The following is a 16,643-nucleotide window of genomic DNA, read 5'->3' as shown; positions in this document are numbered from 1 at the left end:
GCGCCGCGTGGAGTTCGATACCTACCTAGCATTGATTTCCGATTTAGCAATACGCTATGGCGGAACCCTCTTCTACGAGTACCACAAATGCTTTTCTGCCAAGACGGCACTGTACATCCAAAAATTCAACGTTCGTGTGGATTGGTCGGTGCTCGACCTCGATCTGGTCAGCAGGGTGTTCACCGGGCATGTGCCGATGTGCTGTTCCGTGTGCGGTTCGTTGGCCCACACGGTGAATCTGTGCCCGAGGATTGCATTTGCACCGCCGATCAAAGCAGAGGGGTCGGCCTACGGTGCCTCCACCTCGGGCGGTCAAGCCGGTCGAAGGAAGGTACGGCCCTCCTCGGCTGCAAGCACCTCGCTGTGCATCACGTATAACGAAAGTGTTTGTAGGTATACTAATTGTAGGTTTCTGCATGCTTGCAGTTATTGCGGGGACGCTCATCCCCGATCTGTGTGCCCTCGTCGGGCCCGCCCTGCTCCGAAGGGGAAATGATTAAACATCCGTCAACCCCAGTCAATGTATCGAGACTTTCTGCTGCGTTGGGGAGTCATCCCAATCGCTGTTTTGTGTCTTATTTACTCGATGGTTTGGTGCACGGATTTCTTGCTGGTCTTTGTTATCTGCCTGACGTGAGTCATGATTTGCCCCAATCTGCAAACGGCGATCAAAGAGCCGGCGGTCGTCAAAACGCTCCTCGAGAAGGAAGTGGCTAAAGGGTTTATGATCGGACCTTTTCTCGCGCCCCCTTTCGCCCCGTACCGAGTAAGCCCCATAGGCGTCGCAACGCGCAAGTATTCTGGCAAGAAACGCCTCATTATTGACCTGTCTGCCCCTCACGATGGCGTCGTGCCCAGCATTAACAGTTTGATTCCCCGGGAGCCGTTTTCGCTGTACTACGCTAGCGTCGATAATGCAATCAGCATGATTAAAACCGCAGGCAGGGGCGCGTGGCTAGGGAAAGCCGACATCACCGACGCGTTTAAGGTTATGCCTCTTCACCCCTCTCAGTGGCATTTATTCGGCGTTAGGTGGGGCAGCAAGCTGTACTTCTCCGTCAGGTTGGCATTTGGCTGCCGCAGCAGCCCGCGTATTTTTGACTCGCTGTCGGAGGCGCTGTGCTGGATCCTGGTGAATGTCCACAGGCTGCCGTTCGTTTTGCACCTGCTGGACGATTTTTTGGTGGTGGATTTTCCGTCGTCTCCACCCGCTCGCTGTATCTCGGTGTTGAGGGACACGTTTGGACACCTGGGTGTTCCGCTGTCCGCGGAGAAAACCGTAGGCCCGTTTACCTCCTTGGAATTCCTCGGTATCAACCTAGATAGCGTTTCCATGCAGGCGTCGTTACCCGCGGAAAAACTGGAGCGCGTTCGAAGCGTCCTGAAGGCCGCTTCGGGCGCCGCTTTGATGGCTAAACGTGAACTGCTTTCATTGCTGGGACATCTAAATTTTGCAATGCGCATCATACCCCAGGGCCGCGCGTTCGTGTCCCGTCTGTTGGACTTGGCTAAAAGCGTGCCTCATCTCCAAGACTGCGTGGTGTTGGACGACGGGTGCCGATCGGATTTGCGTTTCTGGAGCGTGCTGTGCGAGCATTGGAACGGTATCAGTTTTTTCTATCACGATTCCGTGGAGTCGTCCGTCGCTCTCGATTTTTACACCGACGCGGCTCCTTCGGTTGGGTTCGGGGGGTTTCACGGTAACGAGTGGTTCTCCGGAGCATGGACCGCAGAGATAGTCTCTCTAGCTCCAGAGACTTACTCCACTGCTCTACACGAATTGTATCCAATTGTGATTGCTTGTCTGTTGTGGGGGCATTTATGGTGCAGGAAGAAAATAACCGTGTTTTGTGACAACGAAGCTACAGTGTACATCATCAACAAAGGGAGGTCTTCGGTCCCTTTCATTAATCGCTTAGTCAGACGGCTAACGTGGACAAGCGTGCTTGGTAATTTCATATTGCGAGCCACATTCATACCAGGCCTAGAGAACAGAAGCGCTGACGCTCTGTCTCGTTTCAATTTTCAGGAGTTCCGAATGCTGCGCCCTCACGCGTTACCGGACGGGTTGGCGTGTCCGCCTTTCCCCCTGACGGTGCTAGACTAGGCCCGGGTGCGCTGCACATGTATGTTGTATCGGCTGGTGAATACATGAGGAAGGGTATCGCCCCATCCACATTAAAATCCTATGACAGGGCATGGACTCAATTTTCTGGTTTCTGCGCCGCATTCGGCGTGAGCCCTAGGCCTGTGAACATGTCTGTTTTGTGTGCCTTCATAGTTCATTGCTTCGAATCACGGAAGCTGCATCCCTCCTCCATTAAAGCACTGGTGTCAGGCATTCAATTTAACGTACGTTGTTCGGAGCCCTCAGCATGCAGCCTGCTCGGAAACCCAAGTATCCGCCTGCTGATGAACGGGCTGAGGAAGCAGCGTCCGGAGACAAAAGATAAACGCTTACCAATCACCTTACCCCTCTTGCACTCGCTGGTGTCCAATTTGAGACAAGGGTGCTTCGGGCCCTACGTCGACACTCTTCTTGAGTCAGTTTTTTTCACGGCCTTCTATGGGTTTCTGCGGTGTGGGGAATTCACTTCCAGGTGTGCCACTTTCGATCCATGTCGTGACTTAACCTTGTCTGATGTTTCTGTGGCCAGTGACATGTTTACAGTTGTTCTAAAACATTCTAAGACGGATGTTGCATGTAGAGTTACCCCCATCGTGATTGCTCGGACTAATTGTGTTTTTTGTCCACTCTCCTCCATGTCCCGATATCTGCTATGTCGCCCATGGGCGACGCCATCCGAGCCCTTGTTCGTCACCGACGAAGGCAAGGCCATGACGAGATCCTGGTTCGCGCAACGACTCCGCGTACTGTGTGCTCGCTGTGGGCTGGCCCCGGAGCTGTACACAGCACACTGCTTCCGGATCGGGGCAGCCACCTGGGCATCATCCAAAGTGCCTACAGCCACTCTGAAAATGATGGGGCGTTGGTCTTCATCGGCGTACGAGCGCTATGTACGCCCCAACGCCTTGGACATCCTCGAAGCCCAGAGGTCTATGAGTTTTGTATGAACGGAGCTTGCGGTCATGTGTAATTACTGCGTTAATAAATGAACGGCATTACAGATGGTGGCTGGGTCGGCTTGTTAACCCATAGCAGTAGAATATCTCTTTTGATCTCGGTTCGGGCGTGGTGATCCGCAGACGTGCTCTGATTTGGTAGCTACCAATCAGAATCCATAGTGTCTGAATCGGGATATCTCTAGAGATACCCTGGACTCCAGGGAACGGCGGGTGCTCTGCCGACACATTTGTTATTCATTCTCACATAGGGACACCGATGATGGTTCATGCACGCCTCGCGTACATCTTTGGGGTTGCCGACGGGCGCTAGAGGAATGGGTCTCTAGAGACAGCTGTAACTCTGCCCTGTATGGATGAGAGGTTACCGGATCACTATCATGGTAGAATGTCTCCGTAGATCTAGGCTCAGCACTGGTGATCCGCAGACGTGCTCTGATTCGGTAGCAATCGATCAGAATCCAGCGTCCAAGTCAAGATATCTGCGGAGACACCCTGGATACCGGCCAGGGAACAGCAGGTGCTCTGCTGACACTAGTCATTCTCACTAGCTAAACATATCTTCGTGTTCCGGCGCACATGCTGCCTTTGTGTACATCCTGATGGGTTCGCTGACGAGCGCAAGAGGGGCAGCTCTCTAGAGGTAGCTATCTGCCCGATGTCGGATGAGAAGGGTACCGGGGAGATGGTCGGTGTATTTGGCTGGTCGCAGGTTCACCTTCCGTCCAGCACATGGTCTGGACGGGATGTGCGCATGGGACGGCTCGGTAAACCGCACATCAGATGGTATGTAACACGATGGATATGCACACATAGTCTTAGTCATCGTTAATGCTAGCATGACCCCTGCACCCAGAAAACGCTTGTTTTCGCCACTAGTACGTACGTAGTGGGATTTCAGGGGTCCTCCTGCGGTTCAGGAGCAGCGGCGCTCCGCTCTACACATAGTCTGCATGGCGGAGTGGTGGCGTGTGTTGGGGGATTATATCTCTATTGCTCTCTGCCTCATATGTCATGTATGTATGTGTTGCATCGAGGAGGCAGGGAGTGCCTCCCTTAGATCATCCACTCCGCCAAAGTTAAATCTACATGTCCATGTCATGTAACAATAAATGCTTAATCTAATACGCGATTGTCTTGACTGAAATAAGCGCAGCTAGTTCTGGCAGGGCAATCGGGCAGCGCGCGTCATTCATGTAACGGGGACGGAAGGCGTCTTACTCCACCTTCCTTTACTCCACCCACTACCACACCCATGTTAGCAGCGCATATCCATTGGGCCACGTCCGATAAGGCGTCCTTAAAAGATGCGCGGATATGCACACACTCACCCCGGTCGTTGTATGATCAGTGCTGCTGCCACCCTGTCTTTGTTGTTGAGGACACCGTCTCTCTAGCAGTGATTTCTGTATGGAGCTAGAAAGCTGACAAAAGTATTTGTATTTGAATATAAAACATCTGAAATAATTGTGTGTCGAATTTCATAAAAATGAAATATTTTGCTGTTGAATATATAATATCTGAATTATTTGTATGCCGAATTTTATAAAACTTAATTATTTTGATCCAAAAATACAAATTTCTAAAATTCAGATTGCAGGAATTCAGATTCTTGAAATTCAAATTGCGGGAATTCAGATTACTGAAATTCAGATTGCTGAAATTCAGATTGTGGAAATTCAGATTGCGGAAATTCAGATTGCTGAAATTCAGATTGCTGAAATTCAGATTGCGGAAATTCAGATTTGGTTTTAACTAGGCCAAAGGTGAAACGGCTTGCTTTCACAGGGAAAAGTAGACGATTTCAGAACGACCAAACTTTACCTCAGAAAATCTACGAGTTGCTCGTTGGAGGTAGAGTTGGAGGATGGAGCCCAATGAGGTAAGTGCTTATGAAACTTGTAAAACCTGTGTCTTCTCCTCTGCCAAATTCACTCACGTATGGAACATGCCCTTAGCAGAGTGCCTTTAGATTTAGATTATTTGGAATTTGTCTGCTCCCAAGAGCTAGTTTTCCTCAGTGCTATATCTCCTCAGATGCCCGTGCCTTGTGATATAGCAGACGCTTTAAGACAGCTGCATAATTCCATTGATGTGGCTAAACATGGCAACAGGCACACGGTAGTTGCACAGCTGGAACAAGGGGGCATTGGGCGACCTAAAGTGGCCATAGGTCGTGATAATCTAACTAGTTTGCTCGAGATGAATTTTCCCGTGTCGTGCATCGCTGGCCTCTTAGGAGTTTCTGAACGGACTGTGCATAGGCGTATGGCAGAGTACGACTTGTCAGTGAGGTCACTTTACAGTGGTCTTTCAGATGAACAGTTGGACACACTTGTCAGAGTGATAAAATCCAGAATGCCACATTGTGGGTATAGGATGGTGAAGGGCGTTTTGAGGGCTGATGGGCACAAAGTGCAGTACGATCGCGTTAGAGCTTCGCTTCATCGAGTGGATACATTGGGAGTCCTGTCCAGAATGACTGCATTGGGTTGTGTTGTTCGAAGAACATACTCAGTTCCAGGCCCTAAATCGCTGATGCATGTTGACACCAACCATAAACTACTAAGGTACTCTTCATTGTGTGTTTTGTCTGAATGTCCAATATCTACACGATTCGATTCATTAACGGCAGGGTAGGTGTACTTTTCCACTGAAAAAAACAGTGCATCAGCTTGGTGTCGCACCGGAACATCTCATTGGTTGTCACATGACAGCACATAGAACTAGTATTCGTTTTTTCAACAGTAGGCTAGTACCTATAACATCAGGATGTTACATTTATTTCAGCAAATATTACAAAAAGTGCATCTCAACAACATTACCGACCCGCCTTTAATGTCACTATTTGTGTTCAAATCAGATACAACATGGTGTTGTTTGGAGGTGTGGATGGCTTCTTGCGAAAGGTAATTTTAAGGTTGTTTAAAATTACTGTTGAGTGACATTAAAGGCAGTGATATCACTGTCTAGATATGAGTGTTACTGTAACTATGTATCACTTTATGATGTAGATTATGTACCTTGGTGCTGCCACAAATAATCTGGCGTCAACTGCTGTGGAGTTCTTCCAGGAGTCTGTGGAGAGATTTGGCTTCCCTCTAAGGCAGGTTTCAATGTTGTATTAGCACATTTTGACATTATTCAGCTTTTGGAAGTCGCTTTGGATAAAAGCGTCTGCTAAATGAATAAATGTAAATTATATATAACGTAATGCAAGTGTTAAGCACGTTGATGGATGCCTCATGCCATATTTCAAATGTAATACATTTTGAAACACTATAGAGTAAGAGGGGATCAAGGCGTTGAAAATGTGGACATTGCACGCCTTATGTTCATCGTCCGTGGCACAGAGAGGAGCAGTTTCATCTCGGGGAAAAGTGTCCAATACAGCGGTCTGTATTAAATACATCAGTCAAATTCGTATTTGAAACATGAAACTAAATTTACTTTTTACTTTCTTAATGAATACATGAATTGTGTTCTTCATAAATAATATTAATACAGTTCGATTTGTGTTACATTTCAGTATAGAGAGACTATGGAGAGATGTGTGGAATGCAGTGACCAATGTGTACTATGATGTCCTGCACTGTCTGGAAGAAGGAAATCTCCTCAACATTGCAGACCATACACATCTTTTTTGCTGCCACTACACTTTCTTGCCAAGATTACAAGATGACCTTAACCTGTTCCGGGATGGCCGGGACAATCATCCTTTAAGGACCGAAGGCAACATGACCCCAAACCAGCTATGGACAATGGGACAAGTTCATCATCCAGTCAATGAGCCCCCAAACCTGGAGGTACAAAATAACTAAAACTGCTGTTGACTGATTCATGTTAGTATATCTGTTAGTAAACCTGTAATGTTATAATCCAGGTACTGGATATTCCTGAGATTGACTGGGAGAACAGTGGACTACCTCAAGACATAAATCCTGGAGTTCATGTGCCTGCTACAGGATGTCCACTCACAACTGAGCAGTTTGCAGCACTCAGTGATGCTGTGGATCCCAAAGCACCATCAACATCCTATGGAGCTGACATATATAAGGCTGCTGTGCAATTCTGCCAGGCTTTTTTGGAATGAAGTTTCAATGTTTATTGCAGAACACTTAGGAAATATTGAAACTTTAATGTATTTTTGATTTACTAAAAACATACAAATTGTCGAACATTTGTCATTCAGGAAACTTTCATTTCTCTATTATTTTTGATTTACGATACAAAATACAAATTAAGATAAGCCACCACATGCACAAAATAAACATTTAACTTTTGCCTAATATAGCATTTTTTGTGTGTTTGCAATACAAATATTTAGACGTACATTACCCAATTACAGAGGCTTGCATTTGTTTTATCAGTACATTGACTTACAAACAGGCTTAGCTACACGGAAACAGTGTTTTAAACAAGCCCAAAACCAAAATCTGAGATGGCAATGCACCACAGTGTAGGCTGTGAATCGAAAGGCCAGAGACGCGCTTGGTGTTTGTCCCTGGCTTGGGAACCACAAGTCACCTTTGGTTACATTCTCAGGTAGATAATTGACTCGTTAATATCTGACTCCAATTTTGACAATGTGCACAAGTGCGTTACCTGTAACCTTGAGCGCTAAACAGTTAATGACATGAAACTCTGACGTAGGTAAAAATCGTCTGCTTGATCAGAGCACCGACCCTAAAGTATGCGTGTTCACTAAACAGTCGTTTATCTCTACTATAATATGGATTTTAACCACAGTAGACCTAGTAGGATATGTAATCGATTACTCAGAGGCTCCGGTAAATTCTTTCGGAGCGTGGAGATTCACTGTAAGTGACTCAGAGGCCTTAAGTTAAAACCTACTCCAAAAGTCTATGTTTATAATCAGTTAGCCGCATCAACCAGACTAGATCAAAGTTTTCACCGCCGTAGCTTGATAGATACGTTTCAAGGAGAACAAGTGACTTTAAAATGCACACATTAATAGTTTATTATCTAAATAGCAAGATAATCAATACAATGATAATGAAATATCATCAAGTACAAAACATACCTTCAGAGCAATGGTTAACGAAGGTATTCACAATGAGGACTAGGCGCCTAACGCACAGGAGCTGTATCGTAAACAGAACTCGAAGTGATTGGTAAAAACTTCTTCCTATATACACCCAAACCTGACTAAAATGGGGACACCGGTCATGTGACAGAAAAGTTGTCGAACGCATACAAATTCAAATTGGATCATTAATCAAGACTACAGTAGACCAAGTGGTGCCCTTGCAAGACAAGGGAATATGTTAAACATATGTTGGTCTGCTGCAGGCACAAACTCTGTAAACCCTGTACATGTACATGTTACAGTGTTACAATTATTACTAGAATGTAACACACAAAATAAGAAACAAAAGCATATCAAACATGACATTTAAAGCTGTTTAGAACCTTATTTTCAAGAACACAACTTTTAATGATAATTTCAGAGTCTTCCTCTGTCCACCTTCCTCTTCAACTGTTGAGACCACCTCTCCAGAGGTGTGTCATCAAGGTGTGATTGTCATTTTAGCATTCATGCAAATCAACAACTGTCCCAGACGAGTGTCTGGGTGACCAGTGACAAAGGGGCTGCCAAAACAGCCCTACAACAGCAAATCTCCCTGAAAATGGCTGAAACTTGTGTAGTGACCTGGTATTCGTAATATGCTGAAGCAGGTAAAAGACTTGGGCAGCTCACCGCCTACTATTTCCATCATCATGTCTCCATTTGGCATGTCCCATCCCACCCAAAACGTCACCAAATCCTTAAGACAAGAGCTGGATGCTAACATTTAAAATCCCAAATGACAAGGATGAGTTGTGAATACATAGACAATACTTCCTTTAATGACAAACTGAACCACAATAAATATAAAATATTTATTCATACTTGTCTCAATGAATTTACATAAATACCCAGAGATCCGACATTTGATTTCTAGTGGGTAATCATCATCATCTTCATCTAGGTTGCTTTCATCTGGCCAGTGGATGTGGGAGAGCAGCATCTGAAAAACACATCAGTAACTGATTAACACTGTACATACCGGGGGGTTTGTATGCATTACTTATAGCTTAATGCAACGATGAATGAGGAATGTTAAATTTCAAAGTTTACTTCTGGTGTAAGTGAGCAATCACACTCCCTGGGGAAAAACACCACATCTTTCCTTTCAGTTAACAGAGGCCAGACCAGGGTTTCTTTGAGACCTTTCCTGATCTGTTTGAGTTGCTTTAATCTCCTTCCAAGGACCTCCAAATCCATAGAAACAATTATTTCAGATATTATTTCAGAATTATTGAATGCAATACAACAATACAACAAAACACTGGCAATATTACCGCATGGAACAAAAGACGCTCAAACAGCCATTTTCTATTTTCTGCCCCATACACTACCCACCACTGCGACCTGTACGCTCTCATTGGCTGGCCATCGCTTCACACCCGACGCCAAACCCACTGGCTACAGGTTATTTACAAATCCCTGCTAGGTAAAACCCTGTCTTACCTTAGCTCATTGGTCACTATGGTAGTACCCACCCGTAGCACACGCTCCAGCAGGTACATCTCACTGGTTACCCCCAAAACCAATTCCTCATTTGGTCGACTTTCTTTCCAGTTCTCTGCTGCCAATGACTGGAACGTATTACAAAGGTCTCTGAAGTTGGAGACTTTCATCTCCCTCTCCAGCTTTAAGCACCAGCTCTTAGAGCAGCTCACAGATCACTGCTCTTGTACATAAACAGCCCATCTATCTACCTCACACCAATAGTATAGTGGATTGATTTATTTTTTTAATCTTGCTCCCTTGCACTCCAGTATTTCTACCTGCACTTTTATCCTCAGTGTTAAACTGTTTTATCTGTAATTACTGTGATTATCATGTTTGTTTATTCTGTGAAATTTCACATAATGATTATTATGTGAAACTCTGTTGTATGTGTCTTATTGCTATGCTGTATCTTGGCCAGGTTGCAGTTGTAAATGAAAACTTGTTCTCAACTAGCCTACCTGGCTAAATAAAGGTGAAATAAAAAAAATTAAAAATATGGCTGCATTGCTACACAATTAGTTTAAAACAAAACAAACCTTTCTCTACAAGAACTTGCATGTGTTTCTATGACATTGAACGGCATCATTTCTTGGCATATGGGGCAGGATGCCTAAAATAGGTTGGGATCCAGTACATTAGTAAGTTTACAAATGCACAGAAACACCTTTCAGTAATTTACGCTGGTGTTCAAATAAGACGATGCTTACTTGTTCATCCTGGTCATTGTCTACATCAATGGTCTCACAGGATTTTATGTGGCCTGTGAGGATGACCAGTGGGTAAAATACACCACATTTCTGACATTTTTCTTTTGCCATGCTATCAAAGCTTGTTGCGGATGGTGGCAGAGGAGTGATGTCCATTTTCATCTGAAGAGGAGCTATGTACAGGACTCCTTTGGCCCCCGGACTTGCATTTTTTATTTGTCTGCCACTGTACCCAGCTTCATCGGATACTACAAGGGTCAGCTTTCGGGATCCCCATCCTCCTGAAGAGAAAGAACGTTGTCATGTATGCAGTATTTTTAGATTTGTATTTTCACACTTTCAAGACCAGTACAACAGTCCAATTTTAAAACAGCATTATTATGCTTTCTTAAGGAGTACCTGATGATTTATACATTAAGCCAGCCACCTGTAACTTCTCCAAATTTTTGATAGAGTTCCTTAAGTTTTGCACATATCTAAAAACCATAATACAGAAAATAATAAAAACCGGTTGTCAGTGGACAGACACAACAATCAATTGCAAAGAGTTTGAGATAATCAGCTAAAACTCTGAAGGTGGCACTGAATTATATTTCAAGGGCCACCCAACATACTCACTTCATCGTATGTTGCGTTTTCATCCAAAGATGTTGTCCGGCCACTCAACCCAGCATGCAAATGCAAGAGCTGGTCACATTCCTTGGGAGTGCGTTCAAACTGATGCGGTAAAAGGTAAAAGTTTACAGGTAACACCTTTGGTGCTTTAGAACAGACCGGAGCAGGAAATCGTCTTTTACCCCTTCCTTTGCTAAAAAACCCTGGGAAAGACCTGTTGGGGTGTCACAAAGTATGGCAATCAAAATTATAAAACGTCAACACATCATTACAATGTAAAATAAACTTTATTTAGCACGACCTGGTCATCTCTGTCTGTACAGTTGAGGTTTCAACATGCAGGCCTGTTCGTAGCGGCTGCCTAAGGTGAACCATACAAATGTTTTGAGTGTCATAACTTACAACACTAACACTGACAACAAAAGTTGTTGATATACAACTATAGTCTTTTATCAAATTGACCTGGCATTTTCTTGTCTCCCAGCATTTCCCGACTGTGAGGTCAACAAGGACATCAAGTGCCTTGCTGACCTGATAACCTCAGCATTTTCCTGAAAACAAATCACGTATCCGTCAGGTTTATAAACCCTTTAGAAATACAATTATCTATACTAAATTATAATTGTACTATATTATCTATACAATTATCTATACTTCATCAAAAATCGTAAGAGGAGAAGACACCGTTTTTCCTTAGGACACAGCTAGCTAGCTAGTTACGAACTACAGTAGCCTACAGGACTCATCACTGCTGTAGCTAACGTTAGTTGTGCTGGGGTGCTAGCTAGCTACGTTGGCTGAGGAATACATTAAATTTTCTGCGGTCTATAAGCTTTGTAAATGACTATTGGCTAAGTAGTCCGACTAACCATACAGCATGCAGAGTGTTGAACACCAATGTACATTTAGTTCAGTATATATTTGTTAAAGTTTCATAAGCAGTAAGCACTTACCTCATTGGGCTCCATCCTCCAACCCCTAACTCCAACGAGCAATTTGTAGACTATATTTTCTGAGGGAAAGTTTGGTCGTTCTGAAATCGTCTACTTTTCCCTGTGAAAGCAAGCCATTTCACCTTTGGCCTAGTTAAAACCAAATCTGAATTTCCGCAATCTGAATTTTAGCAATCTGAATTTCCGCAATCTGAATATCAGCAATCTGAATTTCCGCAATCTGAATTTCAATAATCTGAATTCCCGCAATCTGAAATTCAAGAATCTGAATACCTGCAATCTGAATTTTAGAAATTTGTATTTTTGGATCAAAATAATTCAGTTAAAAAAAATTCGGCATACAAATAATTCAGATATTATATATTCAACAGCACAATATTTCAGTTTTATGAAATTCGACACACAATTATTTCAGATGTTTTATATTCAAATTCAAATACTTTTGTCAGCTTTCTAGCTCCATATTTCTGTGGCTCGTTTCCTAAAACGGAAGGAATTATTCGGTTGACGCTGAGGTTTACGCTCTAGTTGAGAGTGGTTAAGAGGCTTTTCAAGGATACATGTTGTAGGTTGAATGACATTGTGGTCCCGGCTGTATGTCTTACTTTGTGGACTGTTTTGGTTTGCGTTTAAGTCAGAATTAGCAGCATATACTTCAGACATGTCATCACTTTGTTTTGCAACATCAATACAAAACCCATCATCACAAACCTTGATGGGTTTACGCTTTCTAATCAAAACATCACTGTAGAGTGCCGTGCTTGAGAATACATCGGAAGTGGGAGCAGCTTTCGTCTGCGCAGGATCTTTTGAGCCGTTACCAGTAGTTGACAATACAGTATTTGACCTTTACCTGTTGTCTGTTCACCTTACCATTTCCTTTCAGAACATCACTGTACAGTGGGCTGCTGCTTGGAGAGCTCGCAGTGTTGACCATGTAACTGGAAGATGTACCTGCATCATTACGAATTTCATGCAGCTCTGCACCGACATCCATCCTGCCTGCTTCAACTCCAGTTATCTCAAAGCGTGGTGTTATTTCCCCAACTGAGCTTGCAAAGTCAAAAACATATCCGTAAAGAGATTCAGCAGAGCTAAAATAAGCAACAATACTTGACTTGTGTCGTTTCTTGTTAACATCTCTATTAGCATGTGAATCAAAAAGCGCAAACCATGTTCCATCTTTTACAATAGCACATGTATTCGCACAAATGGTTAAGAGACATGCATCGTTATTCAACAGTGTTCGTTGTAATGCTACATCAAATGGCATGGCAACATCACGTACAGCATGGTCGTAATCCTCAACATGAACAAATCCAGTGAAAGAATCAGAAAAGTATATTCTGAAATCAGAATTCCACACTCTGTCTTGTTGGCAGTTCAGACACAGCAATGTAACCTCTTCCTCTGACATGATCTCTTATCTTACCCTGAGCTCTCATTGATCTATACAGGCAAGTCCCTTTTACCAAAACATCATCTAAATCTTGAGTATTCCAAGTCAACACACTCTTAGTCTTGTTCTTCAAAACTGCAGTCAGACTGATGGCACCACACTGCTTGTTTTGTGCATCTCCAAACTGTGGATGACCTTGATGAAAGGATCCCATCAGAACAGATCTCTCTGGAAAAGTAACAGGTTTAGTCAAAGATAAACAATCATCACTTGTAACAGGTTGTTTTTTCACAGTAGTTGATGGAGTTGAGTTTGATGGAGAGTTTTCCACAGTAGTTGACAGTGAGTTTGATGGAGTTTTTCACAGTAGTTGATAGTGAGTATGGAGAGTTTTCACAAGTTTGGAAAGAATTTGGTAGGCTTGGTAAGAGTTTGGCAAAGTTGGTGGTTTGTCAGCATTTGGTATCTGTTTGGCCTCTGGAGCAAGCGTCATGGAAACCACCCTTTGCTTGGCTGCCTTTGACCGTTTTCTGGGACGTGGCATCTATAATACAGACAGAAAACACATCAGAAACCGTGATGTCTGACAGGCCCGGATGCAGCCTGCTTTGACTGGGGGGGCAGTGAACATTTCTGGGGGGGCATCATGATTGAGTCTGCTTCACGATCCGAGTGTTAATCAGGCACGGAGCCATACGTTATAAACATTTGTGGCTTAAACCAAACCCATGACATATCCTGGGTTTGGTGTGATGCTGGATATAATATTTGGGCATTCATTTGAGTGCAAAATAGTTTTTGGAGCTCTATGTAAATTAAACTTACTCTAACCAAGTATGAGTGCGATGCCTACCTTGGCTAAAATGTGCACGTTTGCAGAACAGGCTGCATTGGATTGCTGTCATTCAAACCATGCTCGCCTTCAACCACAGCAGGTAACGTTGGAGAGACAGGGAAGTGCTTCCACTAGGACCAGCACGCTCTGCCTGCTCTGGAGTAGGCTATGAGTTTAATATCCCTTGTCGCAGGGGCAGTAGTAGATGGTTTGGGGATCAGAAATCGATGCATGATAAAAGGTTTTTCTCTGTAGGTACAAACACGCATGCAAAGAACAATCGATGGCTAACAAAGCTAAAAGACTAGCCTACTGTAAACGTCTTTAACCCGTGTATCTTCTACGAAAACAAATAAAGATTAAAACTGAAACAGAAGTATGAAATTCCAGGGTTTAACATTAAACACCAACGCTAAACTTTACTATTCGTCAAATATCCTCCACAAAAGACCGATATACAATAACTTCGAGAACAAATGAGTGGCAAGAGATTCAAGGTTGATTTCACTTTTATCGGTAAACGTGGATGCGGAGCTCTAACCTACGTCCAACCTACGTTGCCCAACTTCAACATGTAACCATATTGTCTGAAGTCAGAAGGAGCTTGGGGGGGGGGGGGGGGCGGCAGAAATCTGGGGGGCGCAGCCCACCCCAGCCCCCCCCTGGATCCGGCCCTGATGTCTGACAAACCACACGACTGAGTAACTATTAACTTTTCTACTATATCATGTCAGTTGGTCACAAATAAGCAAACCTTACTTCTAAAATACTGCCACAACCCTGATAAACACTTTAAATGATGAAACATCAATACTAATAGTTTTCACAATGCTAGACAAATTGTTAAGATAGGGTGAAATCAGCAAAATCAGGTAAGATGGGACAATGAAGAACTGAGGGACAGCAGCACTGAAGCTGCCAAAATCTGAGTTCTTCAAACTCTAAAGCAACAAGCCTTGTCGTAACAGAGCGTGGCTACAGCTGTTACATACCCGTCAAATAGGCCTACGTACATTGCATAAATAAAGACTATCCACATTAAGCTACACCAGCTAACTTTCATTGACATCACTTTTAATATTAGCCTACAATTTCACTGACAGTTGATTTATAACTATTATCATACATTATTTAAGACTTAAAATGACTAGATAGGCTACTTAGCCATAGGCTACTGGTTACATTTTCTTGAAACATAGCAAGGCACATCGAGTTTCGTCAAAGTTCTTCTTGGTCTTTCTTGGGAGTTAGGAGTTTACTTCAACGGCTTAACACATGGACTACGGTCTATGGTTTGGCGTTGTTCGGCACTTCTTCTGGTTTTCAACAGTCTGGATGGCTCGCGGGACATTGCTGACTACCACAGGTCAGATGTGATGTTACACTCGATACCGTGCTCACAAAGCGGTATCGCCTTTTCGAAACAATTGGTACCTACACAAACGTGTCGAGCTTGGCTTCAAATGGGAAAAAACCACGTGATCACCTGTCGAAGTGTCGAAGTGAAGCTTTGGACGTCACAAGAGCAGCTGAGACAAACGGCGGTTTATTCAAACGCTTAAAAAGACATCAGAAATCACTAATATTCGTAGGTTACAGAGAGGAGACAAAGGCCTATTTACGGACGCTATAGAATGCATTCATTGACAGACCCAGCGATACAGATAGATTGCCAGAGCTAGATAGACAGAGTTAGATACAGATGTGAGATAGTTGGTGTACACAAGCACAGACTATCTTTCTCTAGTTTTACCAGCCGTCAAATGTGGCCATCCCTTTCCCGGTTGCAAAAGCATGTTCCATAACTTTAACCGCTAGCCTACATTATCATATAAATAATAATGTATTAATTTAGCATATACTTCCATTAAAACGGGGTGCGCGGTTGCGATCTCACCATGTCTGAGTGAGGGACAGCGCTCTTACCATGAGGTCATACTCCATTGAACTGCTCATGTAATTAATGTTATAAGAACCTAAAAATAAATGTTATGAACGTAAAGTAACAAAGACGTTACGTTGTTTATAATACAACAAAATATATGATAACATATTTTTGACACTTGCAAATTGAAACGTTTGTCACATAACCTTTATTTATCAAGTTGTCAATGACGATTGTGAGACTGACGTATCGAGGACTTCCGTCTGAGGTTAATTGTGCAGCACCTCCCCCGCCCCGCTGTATAAAGCCCCTTGAGTAAAACCAATTAACGCAGTTTGTATCAGCATGTGGTAGGAGTTTCCACAAATAATAAGAATAAGAATTAAAGAATAAGAAGCATTAAGAAGATAATTACACATTGTGCATGGACTTTAAAAGAAAAAAGGTTGGTATCATTGCACAAGTTTGATCAAATTCCACAACCCTGCATTCTTGACCTTTCCGAGATGTGTTATAGCCTACCACCTAGTATTTGTACATGTTCAAACCTTCACCGGGTTGACTTTTTTAGATCATTGAACATTG

The 16,643-nt window shown here is 43.5% G+C and overlaps 2 protein-coding genes and 1 long non-coding RNA gene across 9 annotated transcripts; 2 read left to right on the top strand and 1 right to left on the bottom strand.

The window, feature by feature from the left end:
• The first annotated feature begins 640 nt into the window (after positions 1-640).
• Positions 641-2,488, top strand: LOC146235956 (uncharacterized). Its single transcript, XM_084686961.1, has one exon. It carries the CDS (start codon positions 641-643, stop codon positions 2,105-2,107), a length of 1,467 nt encoding a protein of 488 aa, XP_084543087.1. The 3' UTR covers positions 2,108-2,488.
• A 2,864-nt stretch (positions 2,489-5,352) lies between these two features.
• LOC146235955 (uncharacterized) lies at positions 5,353-7,340 on the top strand. The gene is made up of 6 exons (XM_084687455.1): positions 5,353-5,654; positions 5,948-5,993; positions 6,099-6,190; positions 6,370-6,483; positions 6,614-6,890; positions 6,968-7,340. Exons 1-6 carry the CDS (start codon positions 5,353-5,355, stop codon positions 7,175-7,177), a joined length of 1,041 nt encoding a protein of 346 aa, XP_084543581.1. The 3' UTR covers positions 7,178-7,340.
• Positions 7,341-8,040: 700 nt separating this feature from the next.
• LOC146235954 (uncharacterized) lies at positions 8,041-13,284 on the bottom strand. Of its 7 annotated transcripts, none has more exons than XR_014740862.1 (7): positions 11,449-13,284; positions 10,990-11,347; positions 10,771-10,847; positions 10,201-10,652; positions 9,652-9,747; positions 9,227-9,361; positions 8,041-9,116 (listed from the first exon to the last, which is right to left on the bottom strand). It is a non-coding gene; the product is annotated as an uncharacterized LOC146235954 (long non-coding RNA). The 7 variants fall into 7 exon arrangements; XR_014740861.1 differs by having other exon boundaries at positions 9,227-9,747; positions 10,201-10,274; positions 10,372-10,652; XR_014740859.1 differs by having other exon boundaries at positions 9,652-10,652.
• Between the last annotated feature and the right edge of the window lie 3,359 nt (positions 13,285-16,643).

Source organism: Hypomesus nipponensis, chromosome 22 (assembly GCF_054491055.1).
Source record: "Hypomesus nipponensis isolate SF chromosome 22, ASM5449105v1, whole genome shotgun sequence".
Classification (NCBI taxonomy): Eukaryota; Metazoa; Chordata; class Actinopteri; order Osmeriformes; family Osmeridae; genus Hypomesus; species Hypomesus nipponensis.
Note: the sequence above shows the minus strand (reverse complement) of the source record. Positions and strands in the feature narration are given on the sequence as shown.